The following is a 22639-nucleotide window of genomic DNA, read 5'->3' as shown; positions in this document are numbered from 1 at the left end:
AACTGTTCCAGAAAGTAAGACAAAAACAGAAGCCAAAAAATGAAATAAATAAGTAAATAATAGGGTGAGAATGTGGTAAAATCTGAAAACGTGGTAAAATTCAGGTAAGAGCTTTTCTTTTTCTGGATTGCTTTTTAAAACAGTCGGGTTTAGGGAAGTGGGTGGTCGGGGTCAATCGGTGCTTTTGAAAACACTATTGGTTGGGTTTAGGGAAGGAGGAGGGTGGGTCAGTTGATTGGTCAGTCAGTCAGTCAGTCGACAGCGGCCTCTGGTGAATTTACGCAAGAAGAGCAGGTATGAATGGCACTCACAAGAGAAATTTGAGATCTGAAAAAGCGTCCACAGCGGCCTCTAGTGGACTCGTAAAAAACAAAAACTGCAAAAAAAAAACGTAGCTCCTGGCGGAGGTTTTTGGCGCTCTACAGAAATGTATATAGGGGTACGTTTTCAGAATGAGCCTGGTTGAGTTTTTGGTAGTAGCAAAATATATGTACAATATTTTTTCACAAAACGTCCTAAACAATCACATGTTAGGTCACTGTATGCAAGAGTGGCTGTTTTTGTGTGCGTTCAACCACATAAGTGTTAATACTACAAAATCTTTCTGTTTGAGATAAATTCTGGTCTTTAGGATTTCCAATTAATGAAAGATCCTGAAAAAAAGACAATCGTTTCCACAAAAATATTTAGCAGCAGTGTTTTATTACATTCATATTAATAAGAATCATTTCTGAAGAATCATGTCACACTGAAGTATAATGAATTCATTCAAAACTGCTTGTTAAAGTTGTAATAACTAATCCACGGAGTTATAGTTTGTGAGTGTTTTATCAAAAAAAAATGCAACCTTGAAGAGCTTAAAGTTTAACAAAACATAAATAACCTGTGGAGTGTTTGGTACATCCTTACATGAAACAAAGGAGCAAAATTCTAAGCTTATCTCACAAGTCAAGGATTTTGCAACTTGCAAATGGACCTGCGCTGATCTGAGCCAGAGTGAGTGAGTTAGCAGTAAGAGAATCGCTGCCTGTGTGTGTGTTTAAAGCAGAAGTGAGACTGCCTTGAATACCTGAGCTCACTACCTCTCTCTCTCTCTCTGCCCAGAATCTTATTTTCCCTCCTCCACATCAAACAAGATCTCTTTGTCTTGGCCTGCTTCAGGGGTGCAAACTTATTAATTTTTTACCCCTCACTTCCTCCCCCCACCACCCTTCAGCTCTTCCTCCCCCTCTCGGTCGGAAGGGAGAGTGGAGTCAGCTTGGCGTTTGTTTGATCTGACAGGTAGAATGTGCCTGCGGCGAGAGAGGAGCAGTGCGGAGACGTCTTTTAGCGCTCAAGAGGGTGAAATCGGAGATGTGTCTGCCTGCTGGTGAGAGATAGAGGAGGTAGAAAGAGAGATTACCCTGTCAATACCTCCCTCTGTCAATCATCTCGTCTCATAGCCCTCTGTTCCTTTACTACCTTTTCTTTGGCTTCTTCTTTCATTGTTACTTCATCTCAAATCTTTGAGCTATATCATCCTTTCCCTTAACATGGTGCATTGTTCAGATATTTTTTTATTCTACCCTCCTTTCATCCCTGTCCTTCGTTCACCCCTCTCTCTCTTGTTTTTTTCTGTCTCTTTATGTGCCTACAGGCTGGGCTGATTTGTTTCAAAGCCACATTCAAAGTGTGATGGCCTCAGGAAGAGCGTCTGCCAACCAGAAACTCTAGTCATAAATGAGAGAGAGAGAGAGAGAGAGAGAGAGAGAGAGAGAGAATGTAGGCCTCAGAAACATGTACCAAATTCTGTATATAACACTCAAGTCAAAGTCAACAACTCATCTGTGTGTGAAGAGTGGCAAGCAGAGGCCGTGATTTACTCAAACTCCCCCGCACACACGTTTAGCTAGCTGACCCAAGTGAGGGCATGCCGTCAACTTCTTATTTGTTTTTTTTTGTAAATAATGTCAGTGTGACATCAGTATTTTTCAAAACTATAAAAGACATATTTCTTGTTTTCTATTGTTGAATATGAGTATCTTTTAAAGCAGATTCTGCAGTGCCTTTGCAAATTAAATTTAGCAAGATGTCTGACAAAATAGGCACCTTTTGGATGGCAAAATTACATTGCCTTTAAAGGTCCTGTGAAGTGCTTTGAAACATGCATTTTTATTTAGTGTTTGATGTAATCTCAACCTAAACATGAAGAGAGGGTGGGACATAGAGTAGCTCCTCCCCTTTTTAAAAAACAGCCAATAGTGTTTTATTTTATCACAGCTCTGCCAGTGAGTGGTAGAGATCAAGCGCATCAAATGAAAATAAAAAAGGCCCCATTTACACTAATACGTTTTTGTTTTAAAGTGCATACGTTTTGCTATGCCATCCGTCAACTCTACGCCAGAAAACTGATCTTTTTGGAAACGCTGAAGAGGCCATTTTCATTCTAAAACGCTGCTGCTCCATCTCAGTGTGGATGAGGGAAAACAGAGACATCTGAACACGGAGGCGGGGCTGCCGACGATCTGATTGGGGCTTTTCCTCAATATTAAGGAGCCTACACACAGTTCAGTCCTGTATCCTCTCCTTGTAAATTCAGGCTTCGCAAGTTTGATATGGAAAACAAACTCTCGAGGACACGAATCTTCAAAGGGAACAGTGTACTTTATAACCTTATTCACATCACCCTGGCTACGTTGTTTCACTTTCTTAACAATAAAATTAAAACATGATATGAGGAACTGCCTACTTTCGTTTTGATATTAGCAACTTAACAGACACTAAAAATGTCGAGGCGTCGTGTAGGTCATCTTCACTGTATGCATCCCAAAACGGAACCTATAACATAAATGCCTCCTTCATTTTCATTGAAAATATGAAACATACCCTCTCTTTCACTGAATATCAGTTTAATAATCAATAATGGCCATTATAAAAGTAAAACATACAATAAGCTTAAACAATATCGGAAATAAAGGCCAGCAATCAGTCAAATGTGCAGAATCAGTGTCCACGGTTAAATTAATTAATATATTACCCTAACTTATCTTTGCACCCAGCCAAAACACGTTACCTAAGAACAAGTAATAGATTCAAAAGACCAAAGTCGGGGAATATGTCGTTAGATAGACAACAGACAGTGTGTGGTCATGTGATGTGCATTTACAGCTGTGTAATGTAGACGCAGAGTTGTTCAGAAACGCTGGGTGAAACGCTAGTGTGGACGCAGATCATTTCATTCTAAGACGTGGTTTTAAAACTAAAACCTATTAGTGTAAACAGGGCCTAAGAAGCATCATGAAGGGGGCGGGGCCGGTCAGATACTAGAGAGCATTTGGTTGGTCATGATTTGATGAGAAACTGAAGTGTAAAGTGATGTGAATAAAACTGTTGATTCATTTAGGTGGAAGTGACTACAAGCTTTACATGTTTATATCAGTTTTATATCTCTTAAATGCTAATTTTGTCACTATTTTGCGGCACACTAGCTTATAGATAACCTAAAAAAACAAATAATACTGATACTAACATCTGAAAAAAATATATTTTAATTTCATGGGACCTTTAAAGCTCAACAAGAAACTCAAGTAAAACTTAAAAAAAAATTGTTGATCTGTGCGAACGCGGATCATTTTGAGTATGCAACCCAGGCTCATTCTGAAAACGTACTGCTATATACATTTCTGGAGAGCGCCAAATACGTCCCAGGAGCAATTTATTTATTTTTTTTGCAGTTTTCACGAATCCACCAGAGGCTGCTGTGTACGCTTTTTGAGATCTCAAATTTCACTTACATGTGCCATTCGCGCCTCCTCTTCTCCACTAGAGGCCGCTGTCAACTGACTGACTGACCGATCAACTGACCTTACCCCTTCCCTAAACCCAATTACCACATTCTCACCCTGTTATTTACTTGTTTATTTTATTTTTTGGCTTCTGTTTTTGTATTACCCACTTTCTGGAACCGTTTTTCGCCAGACTCAAACCCCGTTGTTATGGTTCACACTTCTCTGCATCTCAAGTCCGCCAACGTACATGGTGATCTTACCAGACAAACTGGTAACAGTGAGAAAGCTGTTCACACGGAGGTAAGTGGTCAGCTGGTAAGTGTGAAAAGGAACAGCATTATATGTCCCCATAGCATTTGTTTTAACGATGAAATGCAGCCATATGTACTTCTGGCTACATAATTTGCGATCTCCAGAAATGTATATAGGGCTACATTTTCAGAATGAGCCTATGTTGCGAGTATTTGAAGCTTCAAAAATGCAAAGGAAAAACATTTCAGTTTTTAGTACATCGTTGTGTAAACACACCTTAGGTTTTTTTATTTGCCTTCGTGATGTCTATATGCAATAATTAATTAAAAAAATGGCATTTTATAGAAAAAAGTTACTATTTGTGGTACCTTTTTTTTCTTTGAGGGTATTTAAGAAAGTTTTGTGAGATTTGTGTGGATTTTATGAACAGGATTTTAAAGGAATTAATATTTGACTCAAAACAACTTCAGCAGCGTAACTAGCGCCTTGTTTACCACTTGAGCTACAGGAGGAAACGGTTTGTATATTGTTTATACTGTTGTTTTTTCTATCCCAAATATCCACATAAACTCACTCAATCCGCATGAAAAAAGTTTCTTACACAGCCACCATTCTGATTCTTTCTCTCATCTGTTTTGCACAATTAACGGCAAAGGTTGAACATTAAGTTTAGATTTTCTGCAGTCTGAACCCTCACTATCTGTATAAGTGTTAATTTATGAATGTTTTCACCACAGTCTTACATCATTTTTTACATGAGAGAAAGTTTCATAACCTTGCCAACTAATCTAATATACAACTGTCGTAGGCCAGGAAGGGACCGTCCCATGTCAAGACGAACAAGTCTATTAAAAACATTTTCACAAATGTTTCCTATTGCTGGAGGCCTCGCACAATAGTGGGAAATGTAGTAACCAGGCCCTAAACCCACGACACGGCTTGCTGACAAGTGGAGCTGAGTGACAGAAAGATGACATGATTATGAGAACAATGACACACACCAGCGCACACACACAAACACACACATAACTTGGGGTGTTAACGTTGCTGAGGTTTTAGGTTACCTAGAGTACAGGTTTGGCTGTGATTTCTCTGACATTTCCAACTGTCGGACTAGGGCGGAGGGAGACCTGTAATGATTAAGATTTTGGGTTGCTGACAAAAAGTTGTGCATTCGGTCCTGAGCAGTGTTTTGTCCTTGGGAACGGTGCTTTAACCCTGTGTGTGTTGCTCCAGGGGAACCGACCCTATAATTACAGCACTACGAGGCTCTTGGAATGAGAGCCCTCTGGTAAATGGCAAGTAATTAACTAACTACTCTGAGATTTAGAGCATGTTAGCATTTTGTTGCATGAAAATTCCTGAAAAGTATACTGAAGGATTTTTTTCATTTGGGGAAGTAGTTTGTCTGCCACTCACTAAGCAAACCAATAGATAAGATTAAAAATGCTGCAGATCTTTTTGCAGGTCACAAGACTTTCTAAAACGGGCATGATAAATGTTTCCATCTGTTAAACTAATGATAGTTAGTCAGCTCATTTTGGTAAAGCCTTCATTGTGTACTTGGGCATGTTGTTGACCCTATGACCTTCAGGGGATATATAAAGACCACCTTTCCTGTCATCTAGAACAAAGACCTCTGCGTAATTGCTGTAATTAACTCTATTTGTGGGAAAACTTTGTATGAAAACATCAGCATGATGCGCATTGATCAAACTGTCTGTGCCAGCTTTTAAGATTTTTCATTATTTTAATAGTTTTTTTTTTTTTTTTGCTTTTGTATAGATTTGAACACCATTTAATCACAAAAGCAAAAAGTTTTGTTGTGTTTTATTGTAATTTGTAATTCTTTTTTCTTTTCTTTTTTTTTTAATTATGTGACATAAACTCAAATGAAATAAAATTATTTATATATTATATTTAAACTGTCCCCCTTAATATATGTTCTCTGCAGATCACACACAGGCCCATAGCCAGCCTGGTGAAAGGGGTGGTTCTTTTTTCTCAAAACGTGGACTTTTTGAGCAGTTATTTACATCATTTATTTATTTCAAAATAAATAAAGTAAAAATAAAAAATAAATAAAAAAATAGGGCTGGGCAATTAATCGAAATCGACATTCGGAAACTATAATCAAACTAATTTTTCCAGGATAATTGTTCCATGAATAATAATAATAATAATAATAACAATAATAATAATGTAGAGCTTAACGATTTCTCTAGTTATCTTGTAAAAAAGTCTTTTTGAAAATTCATGGATAACAACAATAGCTTAATTAGTATTAAAATTTGATAATTTTTTTCAAGATTTAGAATAAAAATTCCTTGTAAAAAGTTTTCTCTATTTAACAACAATATAGTGGTTCAATAATGAAAGCTGACTTCACTTGCATGAGATTCCGCTTGTTCTTGAAGCCTTTGATGGGTTATTTTCACAATTTATTATGGCTTAGCAGTCAAAATAAGACAAATAAGCTCATGTATGGGACAAATTCTGGACCTTTGTCATTTGGGGGTAGGTCTTTCAAACCATTTTGAATTTGTTCAGTCATGTCCAAATTTAATCACTAGTTTTTTCATTGAAAGATTTCAGATTTAATTCATTGTATTTTACCATTTTTGTAGTTTGACTTTATTTTTAAATGCTTATTTTTTTTTAAATAGTGCAACAATAATTGCATTTAAGATTAAATAAATATTTTTAATCGTTTGTCTTTGTGTACTCTGCAGGATCACAGCTGTGGATTTGTTCGGCCAAGTTTTGTTAAGTTCAGATTTGCTCAGTGTGTGTTTTGGAGCTCAGACTTTACACTAGCACAATGAAGCTTTTCATCAAAGCAAAGACCAAAATGGTACAGTAACTGAGTGAAGCGAAAAGAAAGAGACTATAGAAGAGAGCAGGAAAAGAAAGAGCGAGAGAGGAAGAGTATATTAAGGAGGAGTATATAAAGAGCAGAGAACCCTCCCTTCAGAAAGACATGCTGTTTTCAGATCAGATTTATAGCACATATGCACTTGAAGTCAAACTCGGTCTCACCACAGCACTTCTGCCTACTCCACCCTGCCCTTCAATCCGCTTCTTTTTTTGTTTCGTTCTTAATTGGGGGAAAAAGGAGAAACAAAACTTGACTTCGTTTTTTCACTCACTTTTTTTCTTTCTTTCTTTCTTTCTTTCTTTCTTTCTTTCTTTCTTTCTTTCTTTCTTTCTTTCTTTCTTTCTTTCTTTCTTTCTTTCTTTTCCTTCCCTTTTCTTCTCTTTCTTTCTTTCTTTCTTTCTTTCTTTCTTTCTTTCTTTCTTTCTTTCTTTCTTTCCCTTTCTTTTCTTTTTTTCCCTTTTTCTTTCTTTCTTTCTTTCTTTCTTTCTTTCTTTCTTTCTTTCTTTCTTTCTTTCTTTCTTTCTTTCCCTTTCTTTCTTTCTTTCTTTCCCTTTCTTCTTTTTTTCCCTTTTTCTTTCTTTCTTTCTTTCTTTCTTTCTTTCTTTCTTTCTTTCTTTCTTTCTTTCTTTCTTTCTTTCTTTCTTTCTTTCTTTCTTTCTTTCTTTCTTTCTTTCTTTCTTTCTTTCTTTCTTTCTTTCATTCCTTATTCTTCCTTATTCTTTCTTTCTTTCTTTCTTTCATTCTTTCTTTCTTTCTTTCTTTCTTTCTTTCTTTCTCTGTGGTTCAGCCCTGTCTGTGTTACTCTTTTCATTTTGCACCCCTCCCCTTCCTCTGCTCTTTTTCCCTCTGTTTTTCCTGTGGTCTTTTGGCTTTCTAGCGAAAATTAGAGAAAGCCGATGATGTGGAGGAGGGCCGACTGCGTCTATAAATACAGACAGCTCTTTTCCTTAACAAAGGAGGAAAGGAGTGTGGACAGAAAGGAGACTTTTGAGTTACCATTTTACCAGTTTTGCCCACTCGACCCTCAACTGGTTCATATTAGATAATCTAAGTACTGTGTGGGTGGGGGACAAATTCCAAGGTGACTTTTTTTTGCAACGAGGAAGTGAGTGGGTTGAAATCAAATTCTTCATGAGGTGCTTTGTAAAAGTATGAAGTAAAAGAGTGTTCCCCCACCCAGTCACCCTAGGCCCCGTGGATGGGACATGAAGAGGTCAGTGAGCCCGAGAGAGGGGCGCTAATATGAACCATCTGTAGAAATCTGACACCTCAGGAGAAAGAGCGTGAATAAGGGGGAGACGGAGGAAGGGAGAGAGAAAAATGCATGAAGTATAACAAAGAAACCTATAGATGAGTTTAGCTGCCAGAGCTATCATTTTGTAGACGGCTGGATTTTAGGTTTTTGCAGTCTGTGAATGTTTGTGTATATAAATCACCACGACTGTCAGAAATAAAGTAACAAATGCTCATTTATTGTTCCAAAGCATGGCTGTGATAACTGCAACCCTTGAGAGCAGTGATGGTGGTCTGAATGAGCTTTTCTCTGCTGAAATCAAAGGAGCAGATAAAGTGAAAATCCCTCCATGACTTTGAGTAGTATAAAGTGACACAACTGTCTGAAAAGGCCTGTTCCCTTGAGTCCAGGCTGTTTGCTTGCGCCGGCTTTAAGTGTGTTTGTTGTTGTTTGAGTGTCAGCACTGCTGTGATCTCGTGACCAGAGGGTCACTGTGGGTGTATTCTTACCCAAAGCAAAAACACACACACATACACACACACACACACACACACGCTGGAAAGCAGCTAAATCATGCTTGTACGGTGTGATGCATGATGTGAGATTATGATGTTTTTGATTATGAGATTATGATATTCCGCTCTGTGGTGGAGAGTATGGACTTTCAGATACAGACAGGATGGAGAAGATGAAACAAAATGCATGATGATAACAAATAAGTTGTGTGAGTGTGTGTGTATCGGAAGTGTACAGCTCAAAGTGAAATCATGCACAGAGTGCAAGTTTTACTCCACCTTGCATGAATGCAAGTAAAAAAATTGGCCTCTTCAAGTAAATTTGAGATCAATTTCTGGCAAATAATTATGTTACTGTTCAGGTGAATATTACCCTTATTTAATTGCAGACTTGTTTATTTATATATTTTTAAGAACTACATATTTTTAAATCTAAATCTATTTTTATGTTACATGCAGGGTTCAACAATAAGGTCTGCCCCGTGACCTGGCCAGCGTGAGAGACACTCGGGACAGTAGACAGGATCATTACTGGCCCGATCTGGCTAGTGCTGCCTTGTCACTAAAGTTTAATTTTCCTGTAACTATTTGTCAATTGCATGCAAATATACTCTTAGAATCGACAAACAATATTTACTTTTAGGCCTTTGAATGCTACCTTCTCTATGATGACGTGAACACCATATTGCTTATCTGATTGGATGTTGTGAGCATGTTATTTTTTTCCGTAACCTGGTAACAATCAGTAGAGCGAAGAGATGGTAACATCAAATTATGAGTAGTAAAAGGCTGCTAGAAAACGTCTGTTTCTAACATCTTGAAAGCAGACATTTATGTGGGTGCAACACAACAAAACGTGATGTTTTGCACAGTTTTCCATCAGTTTGGCAAGTCAGCCATCTTTTGTTAAATTATTTAGAATGGCAATAAAATACTTGCACATTTTCCATACTGCTCTATTTGTTTGCATAACTCTTTGGTATTTTGCTCATTATATACATTTATTACTTTGTTTTAAATGTATAAGTTCTAGATTCACAGATGTTGTTTTTGACACATTATTGAAAATATGTGGCTAAGAAATAGCAATTAACTTATTTTTTTTTTTGGGGGGGGTGGGCCAGTAAAAATTTGGGCAGGACAAGTAAAAATCTGATCGCGCCAGTAGAAAAAATCGTAAGCGTTGAACCCTGACATGAGAATAGCACAACATAGAACTTGACCAAGGCAATATGAAATATTCTACTGCTTAAAACTGCTAAAATTAAAATCTGAGGAAATGACATTGTGTTTCACACGTTTGTGTTGTTACTGATTCGCTAAAAAAGATTTTGTTAATTAATAAATATTACAAAATAGATTATATTGGTTATTTAAAAAATTGAGCTGCAGATTTTCTCATTTGAAACACCAGAATTAGAACTTGTGTGTTTCTAAAAAGATCTGATCCTGAGCCATAATTCAGCTGCAACAATTGTGTGTGGGTTCTGTGTATGATCTTAGGAGATACGTTTTGGGAAACGGGTTGTTTGGAATCTCAAGTAGGTGTGTATATGCAGTCATACGGGCGCTACTACTACTACCACACACACACACACACACACACACACACACACACACATACTTGTATACATATACAGTATATATCCGGATGAGGGGTCTCAAACTCAAATTGGCGGGGGGCCATGTCAGTGATTGACAATTCATAGGAGGGCCGTTTTAACATTCAAGCACAAGAAAAAAAAGTGAAAACCTGATTTAATTGATGCACTCAGGCATTCTTCCCCACAGTATGCTTCTTTTTGTTTCTTGTTGTACATATTGAAGGGATAGTTTAAATTGCTATGAAAATACTGCAATTTAATAATAGGCATAATAATAATAATTATTATGTCCCAATCAATTGTTGCTTAACCAAAAGTTTAAGAGATAGCGCAAGACAGCAGAATGGCAATTGTTCTTCTCATTATCATTCTTTTTTGTAAGTATGAAAAAAGTATGTACACAGCAGTTAAATTTTACTAATTCACATTTTTATACAATTCTTAATATGCATATGAGGAAAATCTATTAAATGAGACCATTTGAATCGAATATTAGCAAAATGATCATATTTACACCACCAGCATAATGTGTAATCCATATAGAAGTGTGTGTACAACAAAGTACATGTGGCATAAAACTGATTATAATGAAATGACTCTTGAATATTTACAAAAGTAGAGCTTTAGTAAAAAATAGAGCTCTTATGGACATTTATTTCAATATTTAAATCAGCCACAGGAATAATCTGCATGTGCATTACTCTCGACTGCACACTGAGAGAAACCGAAAGTAACCCGTATGTACAGTACTGTACCTTAAATGTCTATTAGGTGGGGGTCAAAACCACAAGTGGCTATGTGCAACTGCACATCGATAGAGTTTCAAAAATATATGTTTTGGTGGGCCGAAACGCATAATATTTTTGACGTCAGTTGCTGGCCAGAGGGAGGAGGAGGGGGGCCGCAAATGGCCTGCGGGCCGGCAGTTTGAGACCCCTGGTATATATTGTTTACAGGGACACTTTATAGCTGTAATATATTTTATACTGTAAAAACCGCTAATTATATAGCCCTACCCCACCCCACCCCAGCCCCTAAACCCAAACCTCACAGGAAACCTGTGGCAAAATGTGAATTTCCACCTTCATAGAGTATATCTAAATAATACCAATTTCATTATATTATACAAATCTGTGTCCCTATGAACCAGATATACCTGTACACACACACACACACACACACACACACACACACACACACACACACACACACACACACAAAGACATTGTCAATGGGGCTTTTTTATCCCTCGTCTGTGTTACCTGAACGTCCTCTGGGAGCCCGGCACCTGCATGGCAGCAGGCTGTAGTGTGTCACACACAAGATCACTTTACAAGTGTCTGAAACTTTACATTAGATCTAGTCATTTAGCAACTTACAAATGAGCATTGAGTTACAAACTAAGTTGAATTAATGCTAAGGAAATTAATGCTCATCCTTATCTTGGTTTCTTTAGTTCTGCCACTCTTTTTCTCAAATCAAATACTTTCTATATCTATGACTTCACTAGACTGTGATGGTTAAACATTAGCAAGAACTAGAAAGGTCAGAGAGAGAGAGAGAGAGAGAGAGAGACGGAGGGGTGGGAATCAAATGGATAGAGAGAGAATGAGACAGAAGGGCACACAGGGTTTTTTCCCTCTCAATCTTATTTTGCAATCATGTAATTTCCTCTTTGTGAGCATTGGTCATGTGCTGAAATCTCTGGAGAGTTATAGTGAGGAGGAGGAGAAATGTGCCTCACTGTCTCATGACGAATTGTTGTTCACTGTCATACAGAAATGAAACTTATTCGGAATGCTTTTGACATCTTGTATTGCCCTCATTCTGTCCTCTGTGTGCCATCATCACCTCACATGGCATCTCAAGGACTTTGAAAGACGACATGGAACTTCATTTGCAAAGCAAAGATAGCATCAATCATTTTGATATCCTTTTATCACTTCTACACATATTCAAACTCAAACTCGGGTACATAACTGAATACAATATTTACCTGCATAAAAATTAACTGAAAATGCAAATGCTTTGAGCTCAATGCAAATGAACAGTAATTCATTTATTTACTTATTTTTTTGCTATGGGCATTTAGCTGACAGTGGTACTTTTTTTCATAATTATGTAAATTACAGTGGTTTGTTTGTTCTTTACATTTTCAAATTGCTTCACAGGGTATTCACTAGGGCTGCACGATTCTGGCAAATATGTGAATCACGATTTTTTTTTTTTTGCTTAAAATCAAGATCACAATTTTTTTCATGATTCTGTAAATGTAAAATAAAGGTTAATATGATTAGCCTATTACTATTGTTAATTATCAAACATATGGTAAAACAATAATAATAATAATAGGCCTATGTGTAGGTCTACTGTTGCTTAAAATGCAAAATTTTGTATAGTCATTATGGTGGAAATAAACAGACTTTCAATATGTTCTGTTTGTTAATTTACAGTAAAATGATGACATAAGAACACAACTATTTATAATTCCAACCCAGGCTCATTCCGAAAACGTAGTCCCGAGGACGTTTCTGGAGACTGCGAAATACGTCCCGGGAGGTACGTATTTTTGCCGTTTTTGGTTTTCGCGAATCCGCGAGAGGCCGCTGTGTGCGCCTTTTTGGCTTCTCGGACGTCTGTCGTGAGTGCCGTTCGCGCCCGCGCTGTTCTCGCATGAACCCACCAGAGGCCGCTGTCGAACGATTGTTTGTCTGTCCGACTGGCTGAATGATTGACTGGGCGACCGGCCGACCCACCCTCCTTCTTCCCCGAACCCAACCAATTTAACTGATTGACCTGCCCGCCCTAAACCCAACCAACGATTTACAAAAGCCGTCCGGAAAAAGAAAAGCCCTCGTCGTTTTTGTTGCACAGGACGAGCTAACCGGAAATACTGGGTGCGGCGGGAAAGCCCTCCACATGAAGGTAAGCGATCAGCCGGCGAGCGCTAAAAAGAACGGCGCCCCGACCCCTATCATACCGTTCGATTAAAAAACGAAATGCAGCCATACGTTCTTCCGGCTACATAATTCGCGGTCTCCAGAAACGTCCTCGGGACTACGTTTTCGGAATGAGCCTGGGTTGCATAATTCTGAAGTTGATTTATTATGTTTAAGACATGTGCTTGTCATCTGCCATTGACAACATTATTAGACCATTTGTTTTCCATTATATATAGGATAGGGTTGTTATACTGACATGGTAACACTGTGTTCACTGTGAAAGAAAAAACATATCAAATGCTTGTCGTAATCATAACTCTAAAATGCAATATGATCATTTAAATGATCTGCGCACAGGTTTCACTTTCACTTCCGAGTGCGGCTCATGGCTGCGGTCACTGTGAGAAAAAAACACATACATGCAAATTAAACCTCCCGTACGGCCCTCTAACGATCGCTCTGTGCAACAAACTGAACGTTATTTACAACTTTATTACCTGTTATTCACAGCCTATGCAGGTTCTGTTCACTAAAGTTGGTTTCATTTGCGTGCACGCACACATTCTCTGCAGTAAACAAACAGCTCGCGGTCAGCTTACGTGAGATTTCGCCACCGTAAATACGACATTACATGAAGACAGAAATGTGATTTTTGGGTGAATTATACCTTATAAATACAGTAAGTGACACTTTTAACGCCATTTGAAGATGTCAATGTTGCTGTGAAGACTTGTGCGACTGCCTTGCTTCTCTCCTGACCTTAAAAATATAATTGGCTGAATCGTAGAAAAGCTGAATTAAGATCGTGTGTAGGGTTGAATCGAGATCATGATCTCTTTTCGATTAATCGTGCAGCCCTAGTATCCACGGGGTCTTAAAGTCTTAAATTCGCTGAAATATTGACATGTAGGTCTTAAATCATTTTAGATGAGTCTTGTTTTCCAATGTCCATATACTCAGTGTCCATATACCATACACGGTGTACAGTATACAGTCACAAACAATTCATCTCCATGAAACTTTTAACAAAACTCTATTTACAACTCTATTTAACAATATGGTTCCTCACAATAACATTTGTAAGGTCTCTGTGTATTTATTGACCTTATGTGGGGAGGACACTGACCTGGAAAGACTGTTAAACATTTAGTTTATTATAGTTTTTAAAGCTTGTCAAAGAAAAGTATGTATGGCTTGCATGTTTTGACACATTATTTAGGTATTTTTAAAGTAATAAGAAAATGTTTTAATGGGAAAAGTAAAAATCCTTACTCTTTAGCCCTCTACAAGTCTGAAATTTCATTCATTATAGTCTTAAAAGGTCTTTAAAGTCTTCAATTCGCTGAATATTGACTTGTAGGTCTTAAATCATTTTAAATAGGGTCTTAATTTTCCATTGTCCATGTAAAGCTTCCCAATCATGCCAACACCTGTACACAGTATACAGTCACCAACAATAACAATTCATCTCCATAAAACCATTAACAAAACTCTATTTACAACTCTAATTAACAATATGGTTCCTCACAATAACATTTGTAAGTTCTCTGTGTATTTATAAACCATATGAGGGGAGGACACTGACATGGAAAAGACTGTTATGCGTTTAGTTTATTATAGTTTTTAAAGCTTGTCAAAGAAAAGTATGTATGGCTTGCATGTTTTGACACATTAAGTAATTAGAAAAATGTTTAATGGGACATGTAAAATCCTTACTGTTTATAAGTCTGAAATTCCATTCATAATGGTCCTAAAAAGGTCTTAAAAAGTCTAAAATCTGCAGAAACCCTGGCTTCAGTTCCAGATTTTAGTTTGTTTAGATGCACTTGGTGAAGCACAGTTTTATTTGTGGCAAAACACATAAACTATAACAGTATTTGTGATAAAACAATATATGTACTCTTTTTGTGTGTGCGTTTCAGGTGTGCTCCTGGTTTCTTAGGGGAGTACTGTCATCACAGTGACCCGTGTTATCTGTTGTATTGTAAAAATGGAGGAGAGTGCAAGGTGAGCGTGGCCGGTGTCCCTGGGAGCCCCACATGTGTCTGTCCTCTGGGCTTTGCGGGTGAGCACTGCGAGATCCAGAAAAACTCCACCTGCTACCCCAATAACCCTTGCACCAATGGGGGAAAGTGCTTGCTCCTTCCCAACGACCAGTACAAATGTCAGTGTGCCCCTGGGTGGACAGGTCAGATCTCACTCTTAATCTTTTCTTTTCATAACCATAAAAACAACAACAAAACATCTTTGTCATAGACCATTTCAATGGGGTCATGTCATCGGCCCATGAACATTTCCTGCTTGTTGTCAAACTATTTCATAACTGTAACGAGGCAAATTCACTTAATGTGAAAACAGCCATCATAACATAATCAATATGTGGCTCTTTTTGGATTCTCGGAAGCTATAGAAATTAAAAATGTAAAAGAGAAAATACATAAAGACCATTGTTTTTGTTTACATCCCTCAAAATGGTCTAAAGTTTGAATTGATTTTGTCTTATGCTGGTGTTTACTCTTCAGGTCAGCATTGTGAGCAAGAGGACGCATGTCTGTCCAGCCCATGTGCCAACGATGGTATCTGCAATGCTCTGCCAAATCGCGAATACTCTTGCACCTGTAAGCGAGGTTATCATGGTTCCCGTTGTCTTAACGACACAGACGAGTGTGTGGCCTCACCGTCGATATGCAAGAACAAAGGTGTTTGTCTGAACACCCCAGGCTCATATCGATGTACTTGCCAACCTGGCTTCACCGGCTCAGACTGCGGGAGTCCTTACTTGCCCTGCTCTCCGTCCCCCTGCCTCAATGGTGGGACCTGCCGACAAACTGCAGAGACCACCTATGTATGCCACTGCCTGCCAGGTGAGTTCCCTAGGAGAGAAAGTAGAAAGCTGTTTTGATCATAGGAAAAAAAGGTGATAATCTGAAGGGAAGCTAGACTTGTTCATATGGAACTGAAACATGTTAGTCAGACATGCCACAGCTTGCCGGATCATTACGTCAACGTCCACTTGGACCTGAGCCAGGTAGACCAGTGTCTTTTGGGATTTTACTGCAGCACAAGGGGAAATCCATTAACATCTATAAGTCACATTTGAAAATGCTTTATTGTAATTATTTTTCACAATCTTACTAGTCCTCTTTTGATCAAATCACTTCTAGCTTTTACACTGAATAGAGGAGAAGGCTTAATTGAATCTCTGTCAAAACAAACAGTGAAATCTCTCCATTAAATAAGATGCCGGTTATATCTGCATCTGTTTGAGAGTAAACACACAGAGATACTTTAAGCGAACTTTATCAGTTTATCATTTAAAGAGAGCCGTGCTGGCAAAACACAGCAACAGGCCAAAACTCCTCTCTCACCCCAGGCAGCGAACACGAGCCGTGAGAAATGTCTGTTCGTGCTTTAAAGTTGAGTAATTATGTTTAATACTGCCAGAGCGAGACAGGGCATCTTTGTGTTACCGATACCAGGGATTGAGAGGGAGATGTTGAGGAAATTTACTCTTTTTCTTTTCTCAAATCAGGATTTAATGGTACAAACTGCGAGGTGAACATTGATGACTGTCCAGATCACCGCTGTCAGAATGGAGCTACATGCATGGATGGAGTCAACACCTACAACTGCCAGTGCCCACCTGAATGGACAGGTAAAGAAATAACTAGCTGTGCTTTAATGCTTGTTTATTTGCTTCGTTTGTTTTGGGAAACAAATCATTTTCACAAGTGATTTTGTAATGATATCGAAACATAATTGGCTAGCTTTGTGCTTTAACCAGCAAAGAAATTAGACAAATTAGACAACGTAAAGACAGTCATAAATATCAGTACCATATGTGAATTACTATTTAATTGTTATTATGATTAAATTGCTGGCTTATTTTATTTTACACTCTAATAATAGTTTTGCAATGTACAACTTGTCTTCAAATAAAGTTACCATTTCAACTAAATAAAATAATATTTATATTACATTAAAATTATAACGCTCTGGTTTCCCCCACAAGTCAAAAGAAATGCTGTATAGGTGCATTGGTTAAGCCTAATTGTCCATAGTGTACAGTTGAAGTCAAAATTATTAGCCCCTTTTTGAAATTTTATTTCTGTTTTTAAATATTTCCCACATGATGTTTAACAGAGCAAGGAAATTTTCACAGTATGTCTGATAATATTTTTCTCCTGGAGAAAGTCTTATTTGTTTTATTTTGGCTAAAATAAAAGCAGTTTTTAATTTTTTAAAAAACATTTTAAGGTCAGAATTATTAACTCATTTAAGCTATTTATTTTTTTGATAGTCTACAGAACAAACCATCAATATACAATAACTTGCCTAATTACCCTAACCTGCCTAGTTAACCTAATTAACCTAGTTAAGCCTTTAAATGTCACTTTAAGCTGTATAGAAGTGTCTTGAAAAATATCTAGTCAAATATTATTTACTGTCATCATGGCAAAGATAAAATAAATCCGATATTAGAAATGAGTTATTAAAACTATTATGTTTAGAAATGTGTAGAAAAAGAATCTTCTCTCCGTTAAACAGAAATTGTGAAAAAAAAAAATAAACGGGGGCTAATAATTCTGACTCCAACATTATGTGTGTGAATGAGAGTGTATGGGTGTTTGCCAGTGATGGGTTGCAGCTGGAAGGGCATCCGCTGCATAAAACATATGCTGGATAAGTTGGCGGTTCATTACGCTGTGGCGAACCCAGATTAATAAAGGGACTAAGCCGAAAAGAAAATGAATGAATGAATGAATGAATGAATATATCTGTTTTTGAACTGTCTATTCATAAAAGCACCCTAAAATATTATTATTAGAATGTATTAATTATAATTATATGTATACAACTAATTTTAAGCCGAAAAGAAAATGAATGAGTAAAAGAAAAATATATAACAACATGTAATCTATGTGACAAGTACAATAATCATTATCTGATTCTGGGTTAAATCATGCAGTGGTTAAATCATGCAGTCGTTGATTTTTTTAAAATTAGTTTTAATGTTCCACTCCAGCTTACTGTCAAACCTTCTTTAAAATGTGCGAATGGTGAAATGGTGACTCTTTTGTCTCCAGGTCAGTTTTGCACTGATGATGTGGATGAATGCAGACTGCAGCCCAACGCCTGTCAGAATGGAGGCACATGCAGTAACACACGCAACGGCTACAACTGTGTGTGTGTGAACGGCTGGAGCGGCCTGGACTGCTCTGAAAACATTGATGACTGTGCAGCTGAGCCCTGCACCGCCGGCTCCACTTGCATCGACCGCGTGGCTTCCTTCGTTTGCAGCTGCCCTCCCGGCAAGACTGGTCAGTGTAAACAACCACACCGGCTAAATATGACATTTTGGCATTTGATTTATTACACTAAATCTCAAAAACTGGCAGCAATCCTTATGAACTACAGTCTGTGGTTGTCACATGGGTAAAATAATATGCTTAAATATTGTTCACTGAAGTAGTAAACAGAAACGACTCCAATCAGCTGTATTAAACATAGTGTTTGTTTCCATGTTCAAGGTTTGCTGTGTCACATTGATGATGCCTGCATCAGTAACCCTTGCAAGATGGGCGCTCATTGCGACACAAACCCCGTCAATGGCAAATTCAGCTGTAACTGCCCTTCAGGATACAAGGGCAGCACATGTGCAGAGGATATCGACGAGTGTGTCATTGGTAAGATAGTTTGCTTTTCTCTTTTTTGTATTTCTCTACATTTCCTCTTTTATTGCATACACAGTATATTAATTATTGTATATCTTACATAAATCTGTCTTTCGATCCAACAGGACCAAACCCATGTGAGCACGGAGGCTCATGTAAGAACACAGAGGGTTCGTTCACCTGTAACTGCGCTCCAGGTTACACCGGCCCACGTTGTGAGCAGGACATCAATGAATGTGGCTCCAACCCCTGCCAGAATGATGCCACCTGCTTGGATCAGATAGGAGATTACACCTGTATCTGTATGCCAGGTACTACATTTACACACGATCTATACTCATTGGAAGATGACATTTTTTGGCTCTGTGTATTAATATTAATCTCACGATGATGTGTGTTTGTCTGTGTTCTTCTTTATAGGATTTGATGGAACGCACTGTGAGAATGACATAAATGAGTGTCTCAGCTCACCTTGTCTTAATAACGGTAGATGTCTAGACCAGGTCAGCCGATTCGTCTGCGAGTGTCCTCAGGGTCAGTATAATGATGCTGTCCAACAATATTGAAGGCTCCATTACTGTGCATCCTAAAAGTATTTACAACACTTCTCTTTTTCCATATTTTGTTGTTACAGTCTTATTCCAAAGCTAAATTCATAAAACAAACAATTTACATTTTTTTAAAAATTAACATTTTTTGCAAATCTTTGCACAAAGGTAATAAACAAATGAAATGTACATAAGTATTCACAGTGTTCAGCATGGCTCTGTCCGAAATTGCATACCTCCATACAATATAGTCTGCTAAAAACAGTATGCGAGCTGAGTAGTATATCCGAATTCATAGTATTGGAAAAACAGAATGTGATGACCGGCTGGATTCTGAAGTGCACATGCGGTGGACACTACGCTGTCCCTTGATGCCACGTGAGTTAATTCATGAATGGGAGTGAAGTGACGCAACTGACACAGATAGGTCACGTGATAATGGCAATTGGCGGATGTAGTACGTCTTAGTTTCATTCATACTACTCACATTCATATTAGATAGAATCTACTTTTCTAAAGGTGATATAGTAAATTCAAATATAGTACCTACTGAGTAGTAGCAGCCATTATCAGGGCAGAACCTAAAGCACGGTCCTGGCCAAATTGAGCTATCAGAGGTGATGCTTCTTTCTCAGTGAGGTGACCAAGTACCCAGATGGTCACTCTGAAAGAGCTTTAGCGTTGCTCTGTGGATTAAGGAAAAACCTTCGAGAAGAACAACGTCTGCATCACTCCACCAATCAGGCTTGTATTGTAGAGTAGCCGAACTCTGTGACAGCCTGGAGTTTGGAGTTTGCCAAAAGGCACCTGAGGCACTTTCAGATCATGAGAAACACAATTTTCCTAAGCCTGGATCACACTGTGCCGTTTTAATAGTCCTAAATGAATGTAGCTTTTCAGACTGCATAAACACGATTCCCACTGTAAGATCTCAACTGTTATAATGTTAGACTAAATGACAATCAAGATGTGCCAAACAGATTTTGCAAGTAAACTAATCTGGAGTTGGATGCCATTCATCCTTCACATTTTCTGTAACACACATTCTAAAATAATACCACACAGCAAACATAAACTGTAGCGTTAATTTTGCTCACAAAATGCCTTAGTAATGGCAAATTTAGGCATTTCCGTGAGGTGGTTTGAAGTTGTTGTACTGATTTGGTTCTCCGATTGGTTCTTGGTTTGACAGGAAAGTGTCTGAAATCTTTTGATTCTGCTTCATCAGTGGGAAAATTTGATTGCAGTGGCTATGTCAGTGAACACGTCAAAGCATTGATTAAAGACCACAGATATTAGCCCAGGATTACAGGAATCTTTTAGCACCGTGTGAGCAGGCCTTTAGCTGATGAAACAAAGATTGAGCTGTTTGTCTGGAGGAAACCAGGAAGCCTGGTCAATAAATGATGAATTTAATCCATTTTGAAATATGGCTGTAACATAACATAATGTGGAAAACGTGAAGCTCTGTGAATACTTTCCAGATTCACTGTATAAGATTTATGAAATATCTCAGGTACTCTGATGTGATCTAAAGCGGCATTAATCGAAACTAGGAGTGTGGCCTTAGTTATTAAACCATGATTCATATTAATATAATTTCAGTTAATGTCATGGGTGCATGTTTGTCGTAGCATTTTAAATCTGTTTGATAGTTGTAATGCTGTATTATATCAGTATTAATAATGTAATTCACACTATCAAATAATAAGCAGGACAACTGAAAGTTCAGCTTTGTAATTACAGCAATACATTTTGTTTAAATATTAAAAAAGGCAAGTTTCATTATTATCAAAAATATTAGAATAGTTATAATATTTCACAATTTATCTGTTTTTACTGAATTTTCATGTACCTATGGTGAACATAAGTAGTGTTCTTTCAAAATCATAAGGGAGTATTAGCACTAGTAGATGTTTTCACAATTATTAAGGTTTGTATCTGATTTTTTAAAATGACTGCTTGATCTCTGTAAAGTTGCTTTGGCACAGTCTACCTTGTATAAATAGCTTTAGAAAAAGGCCACTTGACTTGATATTAATAATAAGTGCAGACAATTAATAACACTTCCTGTTACAGTGTTGTTGAAAATAAGCTGTGGGAACACTTCTTCTCAAAGCTTGCACTACTTTATGGTATTGTCATGAGACTGTGTGTGCTTTGACCACAGGTTTCACTGGGGAAACGTGTCAAGTGGACATCGATGAGTGTGCCAGCACTCCGTGCCATAATGGTGCCAAGTGTCTTGACCGTCCTAATGGTTACGAGTGTGAATGTGCTGAAGGTAACATTATTAACATTAACCACTGTAAATAGTTATCATTAGTAAATGTTCTCAAAGAACTGATCCTACTGTATGAATCCATTGTCTTATCTGCTGGTCTGTTTAGGTTTCACAGGGCCATTGTGTATGGAAAACATCAACGACTGTGAACCCCAACCCTGTCATCATGGCAAATGTATAGATGGAATTGCTACCTTTCACTGCGAGTGTCTGCCAGGTTATATGGGCCCCATCTGCAGCGAGCAGATACGCGAGTGCCAGAGTGATCCCTGCCAAAACGGAGGCCGCTGTGTTGACATGGTTAACAGATACCAATGCAACTGCCAGCCGGGTACCGCAGGTGAGACTCACCCGTGATCTGTATAAGTTGTTCTGAAATTTATTTAAGCCCCTCTCACTTTTTATGCAAGTCTAATAATGAAAATACCCCTACAGCTCTAATACACGTGGTAATGGTGAATTGGGTAAACTAAATTGGCCGTAGTGAATGAATGTGTGTGAATGTGAAAGTGTATGGGTGTTTTCCATTGCTGGGTTGCAGCTGGAAGGACATCTGCTGCATAAAACATATGACAAAGTAATTGGTGGTTCATTCTGCTGTGGTAAGCTCTGATAAATCAGTAAAAGGATATAATAAGACTTTAGAATTAGACAGATTTTTATAACTTTTGATTACTTATTATTAATTTCGAGGTGTTTATATGACCTTTATTAATCAGCTGATCTCTGTGTGGAAAATCTGTGAGTTTGTGTGTTTCTATTTTAATTTGCTTCATCATAAATAACACAACAGAATATTAATGAACAATTATTTGCTTGATTTATGCTAGTGATCTGGGGATACTGGTCAGAAAGATTTGCGCAGTACATGATAGTCTACTTAGTCCATCTCTCTGCTTTATTTTTGACAAATCCTATATTCTAAAAAAGTCCTATATTC

At 37.8% G+C, this 22639-nt stretch overlaps 1 protein-coding gene across 1 annotated transcript in view; it reads left to right on the top strand.

Moving 5' to 3' along the window:
- notch2 (notch receptor 2) overlaps positions 1-22639 on the top strand; it is a 66991-nt gene that overhangs the window by 24926 nt on the left and 19426 nt on the right. Inside the window, 9 exon segments of the mRNA XM_056463788.1 lie at positions 15115-15380; positions 15715-16056; positions 16725-16847; positions 18280-18513; positions 18724-18879; positions 18993-19178; positions 19288-19401; positions 21586-21699; positions 21806-22039. Of these exon segments, the coding sequence (XP_056319763.1) occupies positions 15115-15380; positions 15715-16056; positions 16725-16847; positions 18280-18513; positions 18724-18879; positions 18993-19178; positions 19288-19401; positions 21586-21699; positions 21806-22039 (1769 nt within the window).

The sequence above is a fragment of the Danio aesculapii genome, chromosome 8 (genome assembly GCF_903798145.1).
Source record: "Danio aesculapii chromosome 8, fDanAes4.1, whole genome shotgun sequence".
NCBI lineage: Eukaryota > Metazoa > Chordata > Actinopteri > Cypriniformes > Danionidae > Danio > Danio aesculapii.
Note: the sequence above shows the minus strand (reverse complement) of the source record. Positions and strands in the feature narration are given on the sequence as shown.